The sequence below is a fragment of the Phyllostomus hastatus genome, unplaced genomic scaffold (genome assembly GCF_019186645.2).
Source record: "Phyllostomus hastatus isolate PE091 unplaced genomic scaffold, TTU_PhHast_1.1 phas_scaffold_216, whole genome shotgun sequence".
Lineage (NCBI taxonomy): Eukaryota > Metazoa > Chordata > Mammalia > Chiroptera > Phyllostomidae > Phyllostomus > Phyllostomus hastatus.
Window position 1 is genome coordinate 3,017,713 of NW_025334018.1, and position 23,766 is coordinate 3,041,478.

Consider the following 23,766-nt stretch of genomic DNA (forward strand, 5'->3'; position numbering starts at 1 on the left):
GGTAGGAAGAGAAGCACATAGGATATAATGAGGGTTGGAGAATTTGGAAGCATTAGGCATTCAGTGGCATGTTTTTGTTTCCTTCTCCATTGCCTAGCCAATGGATGACAGTCTCATTGCGTTCCGAACCCGCTCTAAGATGCCTCTGAAGGATGTTCCCCTGGGGCAGCTAGAGGCAGAGCTCCAGGCTCCAGACATCACCCCAGACATGTATGACCCCAACACAGCAGACGATGAGGACTGGAAGATGTGGCTGGGGGGACTCATGAACGATGATGTGGGGAACGAAGGTAAGTAGTTGCGTTTGCATTTATGATGTGCTCTGTGGACTATTTCTGTGGTAAAATTTTCATTAGAAGCTTAAAGAAAGGAGTATTTTTGGTTAGTTGAATTTTATTTTGTATTTACCCAACAAATTACATTAAATCAGTAGTAAATTCCACCCCCACCCCTCCATTTTTGGTTAAGAATGTTCCCAAACGTTCTTTGAATGCTAAGAATCCTCCCCTGAAACATAAATGCATACATAATTTTATATACCACTTCATGAGAGTACATTGATTGACTCAAAGACTATTGTGTTGTTAGTTAAGGTTCTTTTTCAAGCAGGTGAAAGATTCCAAAATCCCAACTTGCAGGGAGATCGAATGAAACCAGACTTCGCGAAGGTCAGAAAAACCTGCAGTAGAGTTGAGGTCCTGTGAAGGCCCTCTTTCCCTCTCTGTAGTCTTCATCTCTACTCCTTTTGTCAGTCGACTCTGTTATCAAACACAGTTTTTTTCTGTACGGCTTGAACTGTGGTCGTAAGCACACCATTTACTTCTTGCTTTTTCCCCAGTTCAGAAGGATTCTCTTTGATAGGCTCCAGTTGGAAAATCCAGGGGGAGATTGGCTTGGTTTGGTCACATGCTTACTCTCTTGGCGTTGCATGAGTTTCATGGGGGAGTCTGTGAGCACGAAGCCCCGGGATTGACATCCCCCAACAGAACAATGTGGTTGGATTATGCAGTTCCTCAAAAGAAGAGATAGTGTTTCCAGAAGTGGGGACGGAGTATTAATCAGACAAAAACTGTGCTGACTACAGCCATATATCATGTAGGAATCCCTCCCATAACCCTTATTTGACAATATAAGAAAAGTTCTTATTTTAATAGGTGAAATAAACATTATTAAAACTGTCCTTTGTAATTTTTAAACAGTGCACTGTAGTGGAAAGCAGGCATCATATCATCTCGTGCAGTACACTTTGTAGGTTTAGACGCTGTGAGACTGACTTAATTTGTAGTGATCACAGATGTTGTCACATTCCTTTGATGGAATCAGGACAATTTTATTAGTATTGGTGTTGTTTTTTTGTTTTGTTTTGTTTTACTTTCTTTGATGGAAATGACCAAATTATTTTTTACCAGTTGTGTTATGGAGGAGTCACATTTGTTTTAAAAAATTTATATATCTGAACCAAGTCCAAGGTGTTACATTTTTATATGAGCAAAGGTCATCCATTATCTCACTTTAATCTATAGCCAAATCCATTTCTGCTATTTCTGAATTAGATCATATCCCATCAAATTTAACTATAAACAATTTACACAGCACATCTTTACTTCTTTCCCTGTCTTTTAAAACTACCATATGATTTAGCCCTGGCTGGAGTGGCTCAGGGGATTAAGTGCTGGCCTCTGAACCAAAGGGTCACTGGTTTGATTCCCAGACAGGGCACATGCTTGGGTTGCGGGCCGGGTCCCCATTTGAGAATTCGTGAGAGTCAACCACACTCTGATGTTTCTCTCCCTTCCCCCTCTCTAAAAATAAATCAAATCTTTAATAAAATAAAACTATCATAAGATTTATGTGTTGAAAAGAATAATGCTTTAAGGTAGAGAACAAATAATTTGGATGGAAATAGACTGAGTAAACTGGTTGCCCCCTGTACATGCTCTGAACTGGGTATTGAACCTGTAACCTAGGTATGTGCCCTGACTAGGAATCAAACCCCCAACTTTTTGGTGTTATAAGATGGTGTTCAACCAACTGAGCCACCAGCAAGGGCATCCTTGAATGTATCTCACAAAGCTATTAATAATTATATTGTACATCATTTGGCAAATGTTTATCAAGTACTTTACTTTTACAAGGCATTATGCTAATAGCTGTGAAAGATAAAAGGAGCATAATCATTTTGTCGGGAAGTAAAATGTATGATTGTTGCCTGGTCCATTATTAGATGTGCAACACATTTGGGGTGAATGAAGTTGAACAAACTCAAGTACACCATAAAACTGGTATAACAACTGTTCTAAGGTTTTAGAAGAGGAAGAAAAAATTCTTGTTTAGGGTGATCAGAGGAGGCGGTAGTTGAGGTGGACCTTTGAAAGATATTTTAAACAGTTACATTTGACAGCAGTTACATTGAGGAGGCAGATGATTGGAAGTGACATGAGATAATACATGCTATGAGTTCTATAAGATGGCCTCCCAGGAGTTTTCTCCTATTTTCTGTATTATATACGTGCTTGGTGTAAAGAAATCAAATACAGTAAGTCCTCACTCAACGTGATTGATAGGTTATGCAAGTTCAAGTGAAACGACCATGATATAAACAAGAGTTAAGTTCCTATGTCATCTCAGTGTAATAACAAAAGGCCTACCATTGATGAAATGATGTTCTTCGAGAATTTGCTGTATTGTATAATGAAAACCATTAAAGCCCTTCCTCATGACAGTTTCATACCCGAGAGGGATCACTGGTAGTATTTTGATATGCATCTCTAAGAGTTTTCAAATATGCAGTTTCCTTTTAGTTTTCCACAATAATGTAGAAATAGGAATAATTTAAGTCCTATATTTAGATTTAGGACTTTCCCCAAACATTTAGAAAAGACGGATAACAAGAAGTTGGTATGAATCTTAGTATTTTCTTCTTTTCCACTCACTCCCAGAGCAGATGTGCTAATGCACAAACTTGCATAAAGGGGGAAAAGATGAAACTTGAAGATGAGTCTTTGACATACAAACTGGAGAATCAGTTTCTTAATAATCAACAACTGATATGTTATCACATTAGTCTTTCCGATAGGAGTCTAAGCTTCTGGCTTTTTCAGTACCCCTTTGAGAATCTGATGAAAGCTATGTAGCCTCTCTCCAGAAAACTATATGCCCACATACATGAAATTTTTTTCATGTGATTATTTTCATGATTTATAAATCTCTTAAAGTTCATTTATTGACACTTTCTTTTTCTACAAACTCAACCTTAAGGTTCCTGACACCAAGGCTCAAAATCTCTACAGAAAGGAATGAACATAGACAAAGATATTTCCATCCATTTTGTAGAAATCTCAGAGAAATTCATTGTGATTGCTCAGTGTTACAAAATCAATTGGTTATATACTGCTAAGATTACAACCCAGTTTAATATTCTAGAAACATGTCTGAATTAAAGTAGGGGACATTAAAGCATTTTTTAAATAGATGTAACTCAACACAAGCAAACTCTGCTTTTTGTCCTCAAATCTAAGTGAAGACAAAACTTGGCAGTAAATCAGGTTCTCGTAGCTTTATCAGTATCAGCATCTTTGGTGCCCTGATTTTCATCACCTTGGTTGAAAGAGCTGAGATGGTAGCTATTGAGAAGGAAAGCCCAGACAGGGTTGGTTGTCAGGATTTGGGGAGTAGAGGGCAGTGTTTCTTACAATATGATCCCTATCAGAATCAAAGAGTGTAAGGGTGTACATGTGTTAGATGGTGTTAAAGATACAAATTCCAGCCCTGGCTGGTGTGGCTCAGTAGATTGAGTGTCAGCTTGCGAACCAAAGGGTTGCCAGTTCAATTCCCAGTCTGGGCATATGTCTGGGTTGCAGGCCAGGTCCCCAGTAAGGGGCTTGCGAGAAGTAACCGCACATTGATGTTTCTCTTCCTCTCTTTCTCCCTCCCTTCCTCTCTTTCTAAAAATAAATAAAATAAAATCTTAAAAAAAAATTGAGGTCCTGGCTGATGTGGCCCAGTTGGTTGGAGTATTGTCCTGTACACCAGAATTTTGGGGTTGGATTCCTGGTGAGGGCACATACCTAGGTTGTGGGTTCAGTCCTCGGTGGGACACTTGAGGGAGGTAACCAATAGGTGCTTCTCTTTCACGTCAGTATTATCCTATCTCCCTTCCACTCTCTCTAAAATTAATAAACACGTTTTTAAAAAATTGTTTAAAATGCCTTGGCTGGCGTAGCTCAGTGGATTGAGCGTGGGCTGCAAACCAAAGTGTCGCAGGTTTGATTCCCAGCCAGGGTACATGCCTGGGTTTCAGGCCATAACCCCCAGCAACTGCACATTGATGTTTCTCTCTCTCTATCTCCCTCCCTTCCCTCTCTAAAAATAAATAAATAAAATCTTTTAAAAAATTGTTTAAAATACAGATTCTAGGACCTCCCCCCATACTTACTGAATTAGAATCTCCAATGGGTATCCTAAAGATTAGAAACTACATTTCTGGGAGAATTAAGAGTGTATGATAGAGGTTGATTGAGGAAGAATGGTTACTAGAAAGGATGAAAACCCTTTTTATTTAAAATTCACAATTTTTCGTTTGTTTCCTTATAGAACAGATTTTAAAAAGAGACCACAAAGCCAATGACTAGGGTAGACGTGGATTTACCAGCTTAATTTACTGAGTGCTGGTAAATAGGAATGATCCTAGATACAAATTCTAGGACCTCATCTATTCTTGTAGCATTATGTGGCCATTTTCACATGTTCCTGGTACCATCTGATCTGCATATTTTTAAGGGTGAGAGTCTTATTTGCACTGGAGGAATATACAGCTGAAACTTTGATTTGTGGGAGAACGCTTCTACAAACTGAGTGTCTCAGCCAGGGCCCTAAATGATTTTCAACTTGTTTGCCAAATAGGTTCTCTGAGAACGGTGGCTGACCTATTTGTGTGTCGTGGGCAGATGCTGTCTATTGCAGTTCTTGCACCCAAACAGATGGGTGTCCGAACATTGGTACACTGTTTATATGCTACAAGCTCTTCCAGAGCTTCCATTATTCAGTAATGTTTGTAAAGAACCTGCTGTGAAGGTACTTATGTAGAAAGTACTTGCTATAGAGATTTAGGAAGATGGGATTTTATTCCTAAGGATTAAAGAAATTTTGTTTGTTTTAAAAGATTTTATTTATTTATTTTTAAAGAGAGTAAGGGGAGGAGGAAGGGAGAGAAACATCAATGTGTGGTTGCCTCTCGAGCACCCCCCACAGGAGACCTGGCCCACAACCCAGGCATATGTGCCCTAGACTGGAAATTGAACTGGTGACCCTTTGGGTCTCAGGGCAGCACTCCACTGAGCCACACTAGCCAGGGAGGATTTAAGAAGATTTTGGGGGGAGATAAACCTACAAATGCATGAAAAAGACTTGACATGTAAATAGCTATATATAAACAAATGCAAGTTAATTATTATACATGGAGTATAAATATTCAGTAAAAATACCAGATTAGCCCTTGCCTGTGTGGCTTGGTTGGAGTGTCATTCTGTACACCAAAAGGTTGGGGGTTCAGTTCCCAGTCAGGGCACATACCTAGGTTGTTGGCTCAGTTCTTGGTTCGGGCACATACAGAAGGCAGCCAGTTGATGTTTCTCTCTCACACTGGTGTTTTTCTCTCTCTAAAATCAGTAAACTTATTTTTTTAAAGAATATCAAGTTAAATGGGGTTAATCAGTACAGATTTGTCAATTATTGTGACCCAAAAATGTATGTATATATTTTTTTATTTTTAATGAAAGATATTATGAAAAGTTAAAACATTGTGAAATGGTACAAAGTAAAAAGTAAGAGTCCTCTTCTTAAATTTTTGTTAATACTTTCTAGATATTTTTTGTGTATTCAATCAAGCACATATTTATCTCAAATAAGAATTTTTTTCCACAAAAGGAACCCCATATCATACATATTGTTCTCCATCTGCAGCTTGTTTCTTTCACTTAATATTATAATTTAGACCTTTTTGCATTATAACACTTATCTTCCTCTCTTGTTTAATGTCTACATAGTAATAAGGAATTTAGTTTTCTCAATTGCACTAGCCACATTTCAGGGTCTCAATTGCTTCACATGGCTAGTGGCTGCCATTACTATACAATGGATACATAGAGCATTTCCATCATTGCAGAAAGTTCAGTTGGATGGCACTGGTCTAAAGTTGTCCCAGGAAAAATATTACCTTAACATAACAATTCCATAATTCAGTGACTCCTGCACAATTTTTATTTAAGAATAGGAAAGACATCCAAGTATCAACATTAGAGAAAATTAAGAGGGAGAACAACCACCATATTTCTATGCCCTAACAAATGCTTAATATTTTGGTATTTTTCAGTTCTATTGTAGCAATATAATTTTTTGTACTTAGTGATTATTATGTCTGTATAGTACTGTGTTGTTCTTTGTTATGTAGGTATCAAACATCTATAGAAAGTTGCATGTTTTCATTTTGTATTGTAGTTATTCCCTAATCTGGGGGAAAGGGTCATTCCTTTTTTCACTATCAGTACCTTTGTATAGTTTTACCAAAGTATTATTTTCATAAGATGCACTACTCAGCCCTGGCTGGTGTGGCTCAGTTGGTTGGACATCGTCCCATACACCAAAAGGTCACAGGTTTGATTCCCTGTCAGGGCACGTGCCTGGGTTGTGGGTTTGGTCCCCAGTTGGGGCACATATGACGAACAGCTGATCAGTGCTTCTCTCCCTTTCTTCTCCCTCTCTTCCCCTTTTCCTAAAGGGAATAAGCATGTCGTGGGTGAGGATTAATTAAAAAAAAAAAGCACTCCTCAAAGTAGGATTACCAAAATAAATTACATACTAGTTTTCTGGCTTTTGCTGCATTTTGAGAGGTTTAAGTCTTATTCGAAGGAAGGAAGGAATTTGGCTTATTGGAGAGAATAGGTGAGATGAGTCAGCTGTGGACAATGATCTTTGCAAAGGCATAGAGAGAAGAATTATTTTAAAGCTTCCTTTATAAAAATAAATGTACTTTATTGGAACAAATTCTTATGTTGCTGAATATCTTAAATTGTCACTTGAGATAAGAGTTCAGTTTTGGGAATGAGTGTCTGAAACTTTTGTTTTCTAGATGAAGCAGATGATGATGATGATCCAGAATATAATTTCCTGGAAGACCGTGATGAACCAGATACAGAAGATTTCCGCACTGACCGTGCAGTGAGGATCACCAGTGAGTCTGTATTTACTATGGGTCCTCCTCTTGTCTATGCCCCATCTACATTTGATTACTTGGTAGGGTTTTGAGGGTGAAGTTTGCAGTCCGTTTAAACTAAGACATACAAGCTTCCTCTACCCATTTCTATAATTCTTTAAATTTAAGTATACAGAGAGCCTATCACTCATTCATTTATACATCCCACAGTAACGTATTTAGTCCAGCACTTGGCAGAGATTGTGCTTAGGATACCAAAAATGAAAAAGAAATGGCTTCTGTCATGTGAGATGACAGCTTAGTAGGGGATACAAACAGAAAAAACTATAATACAAAGTGATAAGTGCTGTGAACAGCTTGTTTATAAAGTATACTAGTTGCTTAAAAGAAGGTGTAATCTAGTGTATGGTATAAAGTTATGGTGGGAGGGCTTAGGGAAGGATTCACAAGATGAGATTTTTTATGATAGTTTTGAGGGAAGAATAGGAAAATTTTGGTGAATGGGGACAGCAGAGGGATATTACAAATACAAGATCACATGCAAACAACAGAATTGTGAAATAAACATGTTTGGAAAATAGTAAATGGTTTGGTATAGTTGTTTGTGTGAGTGGTGATAGAAAAGGTAAGCAGTATTCAGTCCCTGAATTGGAGAACCTTGAGTTTTGAGTTTTGGTCTATCAAAAAGGAAAGCTCAAAGAATTTTAAGCAGAGAGCTTCCAGCCAATATGGAGGTGTAGTTAGATACTCTTTGCTTCTTTGCATAACCATAAGAAGTATAACAGCCAATTTAAAAACAAAAACAACCAGAACTGCCAGAAAGTTGAACTGTATGGAAGTCTTTAAATAAATAAAATCTTTTAAAAAAGAAGAAGAGAAGAATCCCCCCTTGACTTTAATCCAGAATGTATGGAGATTTGAAGTTGTCTCAGACATACTTTTAAGGCCACCGTCATTTGCGATCTCCAGCAGTTGATCCTCTTCTGGCATGGACAAAGTCAGTTCACCTGGCTTACTCACAAATGGGCCGTGGATCCATTCCTTCCCGTTTCGGGGTCTTTTGTGGTTGGGAAGTAATGCTCAAACTCTTCTGAAAGCTGAGGCAGGTGATCGTGCACCAGCTGGGGGAGAGAAGGCCCTGGCTCAGCCTCTTTCAAAATCTTTGCTAATGTTTGAAACATGTTGAAAACCCCAGTGTTCACTCATCACCCCTATAGTTCCAGTTAGCTTTGAATGCAACCACTTTATCTGCCAACTTGAACACAATTGTCATTGTCCCCTAAAGTGACAGATTGAATTCTTTGAGCAGGTTGAATATGTCACACAAGTGTAAGCAAGTTTTATGACCCATTCTGTGTCACTGAGATGTGCTGCCAGTGGTGACTGTTCTTCTAGAAGAAATCTCTGGAGCAGCTCTTGTAACTCAGAAACTCTGGCCAGTGATCTAACTTTAGAAAGCCATCCCACTTCTGCATGTAGGAGAAGACGTGTGTGCTCTGTGTCCATCTCCTCACAGAGCTGTGCAAACAGATGTGAATTACGGGCATGTGCTTTAATGTGGTTGACAATTTTAATCACATCCTGCAAAACATTGTTAAGTTCAGGTGACCTTTTTCAGCTAGCTAGCATTACTCTATGGATGACACAGTGCGCAGACTCACATTCAGAAGCAACGTCTTTGGCTGGAGTAGTGAAACCAGATGCTGTCCCATCATGGCAGCTGTTCCATCCAATCACGTACTGACAAAAAAACGACCAATTCAGTTTGCCTGGTATGTGATCATTCAAAGACTTGAATAGTTCCACAGCTGTGGTGTTGGTTGGCAACAAAAGCGCACATAACATATCCTCATGCACATCCTCCTGAAAAAATATTTCACAAAAAAAAGCGTTGTTGCCTTGTCAACATCGGTAGGCTCGTCAACCTGCATTGAGTACCGTGGTGACTCATTAATCCTAACAATTGTGCCTCAGTGTCCTCTGCTATTTCATAAGTTTGTCTAGTTATGGTGCTAGCTGAAAGAGGAGTACATGCCACCTTTTGAATTGCAGCATCTCCTAAAAGTTCACAACAGATATCCTCTGCAGCAGGCAGGATCAACTCTTCACCAATAGTAAAGGACTTCTTAGCTTTAGCAGTGGGATTAGCCACTAAGAATGATGCTCTCAGTGCAGACACATTTGAGGAAGTGGTGGCTTTCAGTAATTGCTTCTGTTCGTGTTTGGGCTTTTTTTCTTTCGAAAACTCCAAAGGCTTGCCTTTAAATTAGGATGCTTGGTCTCCAAGTGGCAAAGCAGTTTTGAAGGTTTCATGGCTTTGTTGGGTAGCTGGTCACCACGTATTGTACAAGGGAGGCTAGGAAAATGTGAATCACCTGTTGCAATGAACCCGTAATTTAAGTAGGACTCTTGGTATTTTCTTTTAACTGCAGCTTTGTTTTTCTTTGTAGTTGTAGAACCGTCTGCTATCTCATCATTGGGTCTTCCCCCCTTTTTCAAAGAAATTGTCCAGCCACATTTGTTTTTTGCTCATTTTGGCTAGGGTTAGCATGTGGACTTAACAAAACTGTGACATAAGACAAGTGCACAGTGTGAGAAAGAGAGGTGGGCATAAGTGGTAAATAAAATAGTGGGCAGGCCACGTGCAGACTAAAATAAGTGTCAGATTCTGACTTAAACCCAGCCACGAGATGCAGCTGTACAATTGGAGCACATCAGTTCACTTGCCACTATAAAGACTGCCACCAGATGCAGCTTAATTGTCACTTGCCAGTCACTAATAGGGTTTTGATATGCGTCTGCAAGCAGTTGATCCATTATGGTCTCTGTGCAGTCAAACCTCTCTGCTAATGGTAGTCTGTATTTGCAGCCACTCCCCAGCAGTAGCATCCCCACCTCAGCTCCATCTCAGATCATCAGGCATTAGATTCTAATGAGGAGCGTGCAGCTTAGATCCCTCACATGTGCAGTTCACAGTAGGGTTTGCACTCCCATGGGAATCTAAATGCCGCCGCTGATCTGACAGGAGGAGGACCTCAGGCAGTAATGCGAGTGATGGAGAGCAGCTATAAATACAGATGCAGTTTTGACTGTTCACTGGCCCCTCACCTCCTGGTGTGCGGCCCGGTTCCTAACAGGCCATGGATCATGGGGTGGAGACCCTTGTTCTAAGTCATTGATAGAGTTATCAAATGGTTCCAGTGCGAAGACAAGGTCCTGTGACACACTGCTAGAGACTTCTCTCTTGACTCCACTTAGTTGGATAGGTTAACAAACTATGAATTTCTCTTGTGAAATCATCTAGCTCACGTTTTATGTATGTCTTCCCACTAGAATTTAACCTTCGCAATTGTAGGACTGTTGAGTTCTGCATGTATTGCAGGTATCTAGAACAGGGATGGAGGCACCTTTGGTGTTCAGCAACTGTTTTTGAATGAATGAATGTTAAATATATATGAGGATTTTGTCAGATGCCTTGCTGAAAACAAAATACATTGTCTTCTTGCAATTACCCCTTATAAAACTAACTTGTGCCAACAATATGCTGTTTGGCTTTTTTGCAGAAAAGGAAGTGAATGGACTGATGGAAGAGCTGTTTGAAACTGTGAGTAATGATCCTTGAGTAAGAGTTTGGGATGGTAAAAGTGGATCCTCCAGCAAGCTCTGACCTTTGGCCCCAGGGCCCCTGCCTCCAGAAAGTGCTCAGACCTAGCTGATTCCCCTTTCAGTCCATCTGGGAGAGAATATAGTGGCAGGAGAATTTTGCTTACTAGTAAACTTTGATTATCCATATGTAGGTAATTTTTAGTAAATTTTCCTTGCAAACTTTGAACAGCCTCTCCAACAGTTTTTTTAGATGATTGTTTTTCCAACAATCATTTGGTGCATCCCTAAAGATTGCAAGCTATTTTTAGATTATTCTGAGGAGAGATAGTTATCTTTCTTATAAATTTGTCTCTTGAAAGATATTTATGATCATTGTGAGTTATTCATACTCTGTCCTTAGCACTACGATTTGACCAATTGAGAGACATTTTTTTCCTGTTGAGACAGTCTAGTCATCCCATGTGTGGGACTTTGGGAGCCCTGAAAAGAGAAAAAAAAAATTTAAAGTCTTGTAAACTGTAGTCTTGATTTCGTTTCTCACTGCTACAGTGACTTTCCCCATGCCTGTTGCCCAGGAAAACCCATCATTTCCATTTCATTTTCCTCAGTTTCAAGATGAGATGGGATTCCCCAACATGGAAGATGATGGCCCAGAGGAGGAGGAACGTGTGGCTGAGCCTCGGCCCAACTTTAACACTCCTCAAGCCCTACGGTAGGCCTGTCAAAGACCTTGAAACTTAGAATGGACAAGAAGTGTGTGTCTGAAAAGGTTTTCAGAAATTTTAGTTAATTTTTCATCCCTAGTGGGAGTGTTAAATGTCAGGTGAATAAATCTCCTTATGGGGCAGTGCAGCTGTAGACCAAGCTGTATCTGTTTGGGAACGGAGAGAAAACAGCAGCTGGCATCCATAGCAGCTTCTCCAGGAGAGTGGTGCTGGAGGAGGTATTAGGATTCTGCCTGGCCAGCCACAAAAACTACTGCAAATTGTCATATCCATCATGTCACTTTTGTTCTCCTCATTTGCTGTTAACATCTGATAAGTGTTAATGAACATTTGTTAATCATCTAGGCATTAATTCAACAAACCATGAAGAACCTACAATAATGCCCTAGAATCTAAAATATATAGACTGCTCCGTTGATATAAAGTTGGCACTTCCATTGCCCGACCCAAAAAGTAGAAACTGATTTTTTTCCCGTTTTTGCAGTAGGTTTGCATAATCTATATGTACTTCATTGTTACCCGTTCTGAGTAGAAGCAGAGGTCAGAGAGTAGTTCATGCAATAGGTGGAAAAAAGAAAACTTACGATACTCAGAGCCTCTAATTAATTCTGTGTTTTAATTGAACAGCATTACCTAACTAGAGAGCTTGGGATCCATCTGAAAGGTAGACTTTTGGGAGACTTGCAATTTAGTGAAAAAGACAAGGTATACTAATAAATGTGTAAAAGCCAGAAATATTAGTCATACTCCATTACAATAAACACTGTAATATAACTGTAACAAATATCTTAGGATTTTCCCTTTTAGCTTTATTGAAGTGCTATTGACAAAGATGTAAGATATTGAAAGTATATAATATGGTGGTTTGCTACACACATAGATTACGAAAGAATTTCCCCCACCCATTGATTTAATTAACACTTCTATCACCTCACATATTCACTTTTTTTAAAAGAATATTTTCAAGATTTCTAAGGATCTGTATTTGACCCACTTACTTCAAGTTGCAGTTCATAGGACAAAATTCTGGTGTAGCAGAATGGAACCATTCCTCCTGGGAACTTATTCTTGTATATGGTATAAGAAAGGGGTCTAGTTCAATTTTTTTGTATGTATCCATCTAGTTTTCCCAACGCAGTTTTTTGAATAGACTTTTTTTTTAAATAGTTTACATTTTTTTTCTTTAAAATATTTTATTTCTTTATTTTCAGAGAAAGGGGAAGGGAGGGAGACACAGAGGGAGAGAAACATTGATATGAGAGAAAAATAATAATCAGTTGCATCTCATAAGCAGTTACATCTCATATGGGCCCCAACCAGGGACCAAACCCGCAACCCACACATGTGCCCTGAGCAGAAATCAAACCAGAGACCTTTCACTTTGCAGGACGATGCCCAACCAACTGAGCCACACTGGTCAGGGCTGTTAGTTCATATTTTTTATCTTTTTTTCTTCTTAAAGGAGTCCCTTTAACATTTCTTGTAATACTGTTTTGGTGGTGATAAACTCCTTTAGCTTTTTCTTGTCAGGGAAGCTCTTAATCTGCCCTTTGATTCTAAATGATAGCCTTGCTGGGTAGAGTGATCTTGGTTGTAGGTCCTTCCTTTTCATCACTTTGAATATTTCATCCCAGTCCCTTTGGGCCTACCAAGTTTATTCTTTTTTTTTCCTTTCTTTTTAAATTTATTTCTACCAAGTTTCTATTGAGAAAACAGCTGACAGTCTTATGGGAGCTTTCTTGTATGTAATTCACTGCTGTTCTCTTTCTGCTTTTAAGATTCTTTCTTTGTCTTTAATCTTTGCCATTTTGTTTTGTTTTGTTTCATTTCATTTTATTTTATTTTAATTTTATTTTATTTTATCCTTACCTGAGGACATAGTTAATTGATTTTAGAGAAAGGGAAAGAGAAGGAGACAGAGGGAGAGAAACATCGATCTGAGAGGGAGACATAAGTTGGTTGCTTCTTGTATGCACCCTGATCAGGGACTGACTCCCATACCAAGAGATGTGCCCTGATTGGAAACCAAACCTGTGACCTTCTGGTTTTCAGGACAGCGCCCAACCAACTGAGCCACACCAGCCAGGGCTAACCTTTGCCATTTTCACTGTGATGTGTCTTGGTGTGGTCCTCCTGGAGTTTATCTTATTAGGGTCTTTTCTGCATTTCCTGGAGTTGCATGTTTATTTCCTTTGCCAGGTTAGGGAAGTTTTCAGACATTATTTCTTCAGATACTTTTCAGTCCCTTGCTTTTCTCTTTGCCTTCTGGTATCCCTATGATGTGATGATGTTATGCTTCACATTGTACCGGCGGTCACTTAAACAAAAAAAAAAAAATTTTTTTTTTTTTTGCTATTTTATTTGGGTGTTTTTTGCTACATTGTGTTCTAAATCACTGATTCAAATTATCTGCTTCATCTCATCTGCTGTTGATTCTGTTATTGTATTCTTTATTACTAACTGGTTCTTTTTTATTGTCTCTATCTCTTTGTGTAAGCTCTCACTGAGTTCATCTGGTCTTTCCCCTAAGTTCGTTGAGCATCCTTCTAACCAAGTGTTTTGAACTCTGTATTGGGTAGATTGCTTGTCTCCATGGATTTTAGTTCTTTTCCTGGAGTTTTGTCCTGTTCTTTCATTTGGGATGTTTCTTTGTTTCCTCATTTTGGCTGCCTCCCTGTTTTGTGTATTAGGTAAATTTGGTCTGTCTTCGGTCTTTGCGGGGCTTCTTATGTAGTAGGTGCCCTGTTGGAGCCCCATGGCACAGTCTGCCAGATCACCTGAGCCATGTGCTCAGCACTGCCCCTTGTGTGGTTTGTGTGTGCTCTCTGTTGTAGTTGAGCCTTTGATTGCTGTTGGCACACCAGTGGATGGGGTTCACCCTCAGATTGAATGCTTACGACTGCAGCAGGGGCTGACCCCATGGAGCAGGATTCATTTCAGTGGAGCTCTGGGCTCTGTCTAGATACCCTTTGTGTAGTCCACTTGTGGAGCTAATCGGCTGGTTCTCTGTTGTAGCCTGAAATTCTCTGTCTGGTTAGTTGGTTCTGGGGCCTCTTGTGTGGGCCCCTGATGCAGGCTGAGGTCAGCTACCACCTGTTCCTAGCCTAGGCCACCTGCTAGGAGCTACAAAGTGATTCACAGTAAGTATCTGCCTGTGCTAGGCCTGAGACCAGCTGCCACCAGTGCTTGGCCTGAGATCACTTAGCGGGACAGGGCACATGGAGGCCAGTTGCCACTGGCCAGGGGCCTGGGGACCTTAGAAAGTTTAACACAAAGTTTGCAGCACAGGCCAAGGCCTACTGCCTGCGAGGCACATCCATTGAAAGAGTCAGGAACTATGTGGGTGCACCATGGTCCAGCAGGGTCTCCAGTTCAGCAGGGTGGTGCTAGCAGTGTTTACCAGGTTAATGGAGATTTACATTTGGTGCCCTCCTGCGTCTGCAGGCTATTTGCGGGGAGGGCTCAGCACAGGGACAGTGGTGGACCTTGCCTTGAAGTTATACAATTCAGTTTGTCCCTGGTATGTCTCTGGCACCTTGCAAACTGTCCCTAGACTTTAGTTTAGGGTAAGTGTTTGTGAGTAAGTGAGTCTATGGGCAGGCCATTTATGAGGACATCTGGGTTTCTAGCAGCCCTTCGTCTCACCTGGACAGGGTTTCAGCTAGTCACCAGGATAAGGCAAACGGGATTCACTTGGTTAAACTGCCATTATTTTAGTGTATCTCTCTGTTACCTTGTGCCTGACAGTCTTTGACTTTTTAAGAAAGGATACAGGGCACCCTGAGTGGATAGGAGTGGAATGGGAGAAGCTAGATGTGGGATTAGAGTAAAGGGTAAAATCAGAGAACAGATGTCACACTTTGAAAGATTTTATATCATTGTTCAGAACAAGTCTCAGATTAATTTGGACATTAGTATAATGCTAGAATGATAAGTTTCCATTACTCTTTGCTTGGTTACCTGATGTATCTCTTGCTCCTAAAATTTTGTTTTATTTCTTCTTTATTTGTGTGTTACTTAGAGGACTGATTGTAGAAAAGTGAGATAATTTAGAACCATCTTATTTGAATCGATGCTAACAACTTTGGGGGAAAAATTGGATAGGCTAGGAGTTTTACCTGCTGGCTAAAGTAGGATTAGGAATTATCAGTAGATAGGAACTATTCAGACTCTCCTAGACCTCCATTAGAAGGAATTTGATATGTTGTGGGCCTAGGGAAATACTCAAATGTAGTCATCTCCCTGTCGGGGATAGGTTTGAGGAACCACTGGCCAACTTGCTAAATGAGCAACATCGTACAATGAAGGAGCTACTTGAGCAGCTGAAGTTGAAGAAATCCTCAGCCAAACAGCAGCAGGAGGTAGAGAGGGTTAAGCCTCAGAGTGAGAAAGTTCCTCAGACTCTGATTCTAGACCCAGCACAGAGGAAGAGACTCCAGCAGCAGATGCAACAGGTAAGACTTTTCTTTCTATTGTTAAGATTGGATCATTTCATGGCTTGACATGAAACCGAAAGTTAGCAGCTTTGAGAAAGAGAGAGGTGTCCTGACACCCTTTGAAGCCATTGGACCACAGGGTCTTCACATCAGCGAGCACCTTGAGAACTTAACACGTTCATGAGTCATTGTGACTCAGGCAAGAATGCGTGTCAGGACCCTGATAACAGATTCAGAATTATAGAATTCAAAGACTCCTTAGTAATCCATTCTGAATTTGATAGTCTCATTGCCATAGTAGTGTTTTCTTTTTTCTAATCTCAGTTTCTCTAGTTTGAGGTTAAACTTCCTCTAGTTCTTCATTTTTCTCAAGGGGAACATATTTGAAATTTATACCAAGAAACTGTGTTTTTTCTCATAGTCTCTCCAGAAAGCAAAGTGATATGTAATAAATTTGCAGATATCCTGGGAAGATCTTCTGGGTTTCTGAAATGACATCATAACATGTTACTGTGTTATTTTCTTTCCCTCCCCAGCATGTTCAGCTCTTGACGCAAATTCATCTTCTCTCCACCTCCAACCCCACTCTCAACTCAGAGGCCAGCACTACCAGGATATTTCTCGTAAGGTTCCAAACCTCCGTAACTCTAAAGACTCATGTACGCAATTTAGCTTGGCAAACCATTTCTCACAGATATTCACCCATCATAATCTACATTTCTTCTTCTCTCCTGCATGTTTTGGTAGCTATTCCTATGGCTTCCTATGTTTGCTGAGAGAACATAAACCACTGATTTCCATGAAAGGACAGAGAGTGTATTCAATTTTCTTAAGAGTATTGCTCTGACTTGCAGTCTTAATGAGGTAATGTTAATTATGAAAGACTTTAGGGTGATTTTTACCTGCTTTTATACTGTAATAGGAAGGATTTCACACAGAGGCTAAGGGCCCTTAGTATTAATGGTATGGAATTTAAATCTCCATTGTGTCCTGTTTTCCCAGGAAGAGCTGGGAACCTTTGCTCAAAGCTCCATCGCCCTTCACCAACAGTTCAACCCTAAGTTTCAGACCTTGTTTCAACCCTGTAACCTGATGGGAGCTATGAAGCTCATTGAAGACTTCAACACACATGTCAGCATTGACTGGAGTCCTCGTAAAACTGTCAAGACGGGTAGGGGACAGATGTGTCTATTTCAAGTTTTTACCGGCAGTGGGAAGTGAGAGTCTTATCCCGTAGATAATCTCTTAGGGTGGAGGAGATAGGATATTTATAATTTTTTCCTTCTCTCTATTATCCTCCCTTGTACTCATTGAGTTCTAGAATTACATGGTGTATTTGGGCGTATGTAAGGGATGGAAGCAGTAGACAGGACAGGGTTGTGAGGGGAAGAGATGTAGGACTCCATGCTAAGAATTGGACTTAAATAGATATGAGGGTAAGCATTAGGAGTGAGAGCAAAACAAACTAGAATCTTGGAAAGATGGAATTCAAGTGGTAAAGATGGGTGGTGTTTAGGTTTTCCTTCTGTTCTTCATTAGGATCATTTTATTTTCCATAACGATTATAATGGTATCTCCATTTTGAATGAAAGGTGATTTGGGACAAGACACAAATTTGGAGATGTTGTACATTTGCTGTGTTTATGATTGATTGATTGATTGATTGATTGAGAGGGGAAAGGAGGGAAAAAGGGAGAGAACATCGGTATCTGGTTGCCTTTCACATGCCCCCTACTGAGCCTGGCCCACCACCGAGGCATTTACCCTAGACTGGGAATCAAACCGGCAACCCTTTGGTTTGCAGGCCATCACTCAATCCACTGAGCCACAGCAGCAATTGACATGGGTATTTTAAAGAAACGTTCATTAATTTAGCTTTTTTTTTTTTTTTAAGATTTTATTTGTTTACTTTTTAGAGGAAGGGGAAGGAGGCAGAAAGAGGGGGGATAAACATCAGTGTGTGGTTGACTCTCACATGCCCCCTCTGGGAACTTGGCCCACAACCCAGGCAAGTTCCCTAACAGGGAATCGAACTGTCAGCCCTTTTGCTTTTCAGCCAGGTGTTCAATCCACTGATCTACACAGGTTGGGACACAGTTTAGTGTTTTTTGAAAAAATATTTGCCATTCCTTTAAAACCAAATATTTGCTGCTTTTTTATATTTTATGTTTATTTTTCAGTCACAGTTTACTTTCACTATTATTTCATATTGGTTTCAGGCATACTGTATAGTGTTTAGATACCCATATACTTCATAAATATTTGTTTTGGATTTATTCCCTGGTTTAACAAATTAGGCACACTTTGTTCTGGATTTAGGTTTATCTTTGGATTTAATTTTAAATCCCTGATTTTTACAATTAAATTGGCTATAAGTGAACTTAAGGGCATTAGGTTATAGACACTGAGCTCAGTACTACTTTGTTAGCATGTGGTACTAAAAACTTAGTTTAACGCCAAACTACAGTTAATAACTTACACATACAGTGTCCTGTGTTTTTCTTCCAGGAATATAAGAACATTTATGGCCCTGGCTGGTTTGGCTTAGTGAGTTTAGCGCCAGCCTGTGAACCAAAAGGTCACAGGTTCTATTCCCAGTCAGGGCACATGCCTGGGTTGCAGACCACACCGCTAGTTGGGGGTGCAAGAGGCAACTGATCAATGTTTCTCTTGCCCATTGATGTCTCTCTCTCTCTCTCTCCCCCGCCCCTTTCCTCTTCTTCCTTCCTTCCTTCCACTCTCTCTAAAAGTAAATAGATAAAATCTTTAAAAAGAAAAACATTATGGAAGAAGTATGGCTACAGTAGTATGTACCTCTGGAAAGGCAGAAGTGCCTGGAATTGAGAGGCTTAGACAGCAAAACAGAAATGAAGAAGACTGTATCGTCTCATTCCATTCATGGTTTTTTATTCCCAACCTCAGACAGAATCTGGGAAAAGTTAATGACAGTTAAGTAGGAATCAAGTAAAATAAATTTTGGAATACCTGATTTGTGAGGGAAATTAAAGAAGGTAAAATCTTATTCTGGGAGAGGCAAAGCATTGTTGAAGGTCACTTATCTTTTAAGGATTTAAAGGGGGAAGGAGGAAAAATACTTTGAGCGTATACCGTGTGCCAGCTATTACTAGGTACTTTGTGTTTGTTACTTAGTGTGTTAAGTGTTCCACATAGAAAAGAAAAACAAAATCAACTTTTAATAACATTGAATGGGACTCCCCTGAGGTTTATCTTAAGCCAAGAAAGCTGTAGAAACTTCTGTGGGGCAGGTTGTGTGGGTTAGAAGGGCATCAAGTCAGGTAGGGGCAGCTCTATCTAAATGCAAAAGTGCATTCATGCCCTGGCTGGTGTGGCTCAGTGGATTGAGTGCCATCTGCAAACCAAGGGGTCATGGGTTTGATTCCCAGTCAGGGCATGTGCCTGGGTTGTGGGCAGGGTCCCCAGTGGGGGGTGCGTGAGAGGCAACCACACATTGATGTTTCCCTCCCTCTTTTTCTCCTTCCCTTCCTCTCTCTCTAAAAATAAATATATAAACTTGGAAAAAAGTAAATACAGAAGTGCATTCAGAAGCTTTTGTGAAGCCCTCTTTTTTCCAGAATTTTATTTATTAGGGTTTTTTTTTTTTTCCTTACAGGCTGTAAATTTCCCTGTTTGCCAAAGCAAGTGGCTTGGATCTTGGCCACAAGCAAGGTTTTCATGTATCCAGAGCTACTTCCAGTGTGTTCTCTGAGGGCAAAGAATCCCCAGGATAAGAATTCATTCACAAAGGCTGAGGACAAGTAAGGGTTCACTGTGGGGGGAAAGCACCGAATGTCCCAAAGAAAATGTCTAGTTCTCTTTTCTTGGGGACGCTGAGGAAAGTAAGGCATGTGTAAGGCATGGGCACCAAAAACAAGGAGAAGTGGAGTTGATGGACATCAGGTTCTGTAGTATGTGTTTATTTTAGCATTGCCAAATACTGTTCTGGGGGGGAATTGCACATACATTTTTCAAACATTTTAAACTGTGTTTTGTTTCTAGTCATTGTAAAAATCCAATCTTATAATATGTACTATTAGAGGAAATTTCCTAAAGGAAAAAAATTTTTATCCACTATCCTAACCACCCCAAGATAATGATTTTTCTCTTTGCATTTCTCATACAATTATTGGCATTTAAATATAATTTTGCTTTCACATTTTTAACCTATCACTTCTTGAAATTATTTCTCCAATTGCAGTGATATCGTCCTTTTTTTTGTTATTTCTGTATATTTTCTTTTAAAGCAGTATTTAATGGCCCTGTGATAGGTCTTTTATTTGCTACTCCCCCCGTTGTTTTGCTCTTGTGAGCGAGGCATCACTAAGGACCTTTGTACATAGAGCTTTTGAAAATCTTTTGAGTTTATCCTTTTGGGTAAGTTCCCAAGAGTGGGATTTTTTGATAAGCTTGTGAACATTTTTATGGCTTTGATATGTATTGCCCCATTGCCATCAATAAATATGTACATAGGTAACCATAATAGATTATGTTATAATGGGAGATAATGTTGGTATTAATTTCATGTCCCTAACATGGTGCCCATTGTCCATTTTATATTTGTTTTGTTAGACCCGTTCTCCTTTCTTTGAGGACGAAGTGCAGAGGAATACAAAGTATGAAAGTTCACTTGGTCTGACATTCATTAGTGATTTATGCTTAGGTTTTGCTCATCCTTTCTGATTGTGACCTCCTGATTAAGTCTTACTTGTGGTACTTATTAGCACTCAGTAAGTTTCTGAAACTTTTTGTTGCGTAGCCATTAACTTCTAAGAATTGGATGTAGAAAAAGTGGGTTGTAAAATGTGGAGTTGGTCTGCTGAGACTTTTGGAAGAATGGACTGGGAAGTGTCATTGCTCCTTTCTCAGTTTGTTAGTTTTAGGACTGAAGCACTTTGAAGGGACTGAGTTTCCTAAGCCTCTAATCAGCAAGTACCTTCTAACTTGCAAGACTGCCCACCAGCTGACAGTGAGAATCAAGAACCGCAGCATGAACAGAGCGCCTGACAACATCTTCAAAGTAAGTTTCCCCTGCGCACTCCCCTGGTGCTCGCTCCTGAGCGACCGCTCTGTTCTCCTCGTCAGGCTTGCTGAGGACAGGGATCTGTTAACCTAGGGCAGGTTCCTTCGGCCTGTGCACTCGGTCCATTGCCCTCCTGCCTTTACAGGGACATTGAACTGTTTTCCTCTGAAGTGTTATCTTCTGTTATGGATATTATTTCTCTTAAAATAAGATTGTTAAGTCTTAAAATATTTCTCAAATCCATGTTTCCCTCCAGCCATTAATTCTCTCTTTCACTGTAACCTTTTTGAAAGAAAGGGTAGAAAACACTCCACTTACACTTTCTCCTTCACTCTTCATATTCAGATATATTAAAATTGTAAAGTATATACTTCAAAGAGGCAAGTAAATAGTTTAAATGGTTTAAAGAGTCAGATGGTTCTCTGAAGCTTGTTATGAAAAACTATTTTTCTTTCTATTTCCTGCTAAACAAGGTTTTTTGGGGGGATGGTACACTTACCTCCACATCTAGGTAACATAGTTGATGCCACTAAATGTTTGGGATTTGGGCTTCACTTACTAAACTTTAAACTGTGGGGGATGAACTCGCCATACTCCCAGAGCCCCACCACAGGCGTGCACATCTCGTCACAATAGTGGTCATGTGCTCTTCAGGGTTTGCAGTGTAAACACTATGCAAGTATTCCTCACAGCTGAGCTGTGTAGTGTGTTCATGATTTACACATTTTGTTTTTCCTGGTGTTAACAATTGCATTTGGGGGTGTGCTTGGTTTTATTTTGTATATATTACCAGGTCAACACTAAAGTTTACTTCAGTTTTATGAATTTCTTGTCAGTGTGTGTAAACATTTCAGGTGTTTTGTCATTTTCCTCTTCCTGAAGAAATCTTTCCCTGAGCCCTCTGATGCTGTTCCACGCTAAACCTGTCGCTCTCTCAGTTTGCTGCAGTAATGCCTTCTTGGACTTTTTCTTTACCATCATGCTGGCGATTTTTAAAATTTTTTGCCTCCTATGTTGGATCCTCTTATTTCCTGAATTCCACACCTTTTTTGCTTTAGTTCTTCTTTTAGTGCACATCCTAGTAGCATTCTGAGGAAAGAGAGTCAGATTTTTACATTTAAACTGTCTGTATCGCAGTTTATGGATTGTACCAATGTCAGTTTCCTAGTTTTGCTGTTGTGCTAGACACCTGATTTGTGTACGTAACTACTGTTACTGTGTGACAGAAGATCTTACCGTTGGGGGAAACTAGGTAAAGGGTACACAAGACCTCTCTGTACTACTTTTATAATTTCTTGTGAATCTATAATCATTCAAAATAAAAAGTTTAAAAATACAATTCTGTTCTGTCCCTGGCTAGTATGGTTCAGTGGATTGAGTGCTAGCCTGTGAACTGAAAGGTTCCAGTTCAGTTCCTGGTCAGGGCACATGCCTGGGTTGTGGGCCAGGTCCCAGCTGGCGATGTGCAAGAGGCAGTCGATCAATGTTTCTCTCACACATTGATGTTTTTCTCCCTCTGTTTCTCTCTCCCTTCTCCTCTCTCTGAAAAATAGTCTTTTTTTTTCCACAATATTTTTGAAAGAGTGATTTAATTGCCTATTTTCAGAGAGAGGGAAGTAGAGGGAGAAAGAGGGAGAGAAACATCCATGTGTTGTTGCCTCTCGCACACCCTGTACTGGGGACCTCACCTGCAACCCAGGCAAGTGCCCTAGACTAGGAATTGAACTAGCAGCCTTTCACTTCACAGGCTGGTGCTCAATCCACTGAGCCACAGCAGCCAGGGCTAAAAAATAAAGTATTTAAAAATATATATTTTTAAATTTCTGTTCTGCTCACCTCCTTCAGTGGTCCAGAATTCTAGATTGGAAATCATTTTTATCAGAAATTTTTAAGGGCTTTGCTCTATTTTCTTCTAGTTCCTATTGTTGGCACTTTAGATACTTGATTCTGTTTTGATTGTTGAATGTTTGTGTGATACCTGTTTTGCCCTCCCTGTGGCAGCATGTGGGGTTTTTCCTCTTCTTTACTGTTTTATAATTTCATGACAATGTGCCTTAGTATGGGTCTAGTTTGATTAACTACACAAGGGACTTGGTAAACCTTACATGGGAAACTCGTGTGCTTCAGTGCTGGGAAATTGACTTGATTTATGTATGGGTGGTTTCTTCCCCTCCATTTCGTCTGTTGTCTCCACAGTGCCTCTCAGGCTGGTCCTCTCATCTTGTCTTTCTTCTTTTTTTCCCCATCGCTTTGTCTTTATGTTGTATTTTCTGAGATAGTCAGCTTTTTTCTCCTAACCCTTCTGCCAAGTTGAGTTCTTTATTTCTTCCCACATTTTAAATTTCTAATAGCTTTTTTTGGTTCCTCGAATATTTTTAAACAGTGGATGGCAAAGGAACTATGGGAAAGCAAGTGAGGAAGAAGGCTGGAGTTTTCTGTATTTGTTCAGCATAGTGCCCCTGCCCTCAGCTGTGCCTGATAGCCTCCGTCCAGAGACGATCTTTGCCAGCAGTACTTCTGCCAACGCAGTGTGGCTGGGGGGGAGGGGGTGGTAGAGGGGGGTTTGGGGTCTCACTGCCTCTTCAACAGATTTAATCTGTCCTCTTCATCTTTACCTGGTTTTCGTTCTAGCTTTATCTTCCCTTATAGAGGTAGCTAGTGTCTTATTTTTTTGCCAGATTCTGACATAAATTTAGTTGGCCATTAACTTTTCTCCACATGGAATTTGGTTTTCTTCATTCTCTTATGTCA

General features: G+C 39.9%; 1 protein-coding gene across 5 annotated transcripts in view; it reads left to right on the forward strand.

Moving 5' to 3' along the window:
• GON4L (gon-4 like) overlaps window positions 1-23,766 on the forward strand; it is an 83,329-nt gene that overhangs the window by 42,907 nt on the left and 16,656 nt on the right. For all 5 annotated transcript variants that reach the window (XM_045861740.1, XM_045861741.1, XM_045861739.1 and 2 more), the window contains exons 11-19: window positions 98-290; window positions 7,127-7,228; window positions 10,774-10,814; window positions 11,425-11,528; window positions 15,797-15,995; window positions 16,514-16,600; window positions 16,980-17,148; window positions 19,609-19,753; window positions 20,862-21,012. In XM_045861740.1, coding sequence (XP_045717696.1) covers window positions 98-290; window positions 7,127-7,228; window positions 10,774-10,814; window positions 11,425-11,528; window positions 15,797-15,995; window positions 16,514-16,600; window positions 16,980-17,148; window positions 19,609-19,753; window positions 20,862-21,012 — 1,191 coding nt within the window. The remainder of the gene's footprint in view (window positions 1-97; window positions 291-7,126; window positions 7,229-10,773; window positions 10,815-11,424; window positions 11,529-15,796; window positions 15,996-16,513; window positions 16,601-16,979; window positions 17,149-19,608; window positions 19,754-20,861; window positions 21,013-23,766) is intronic.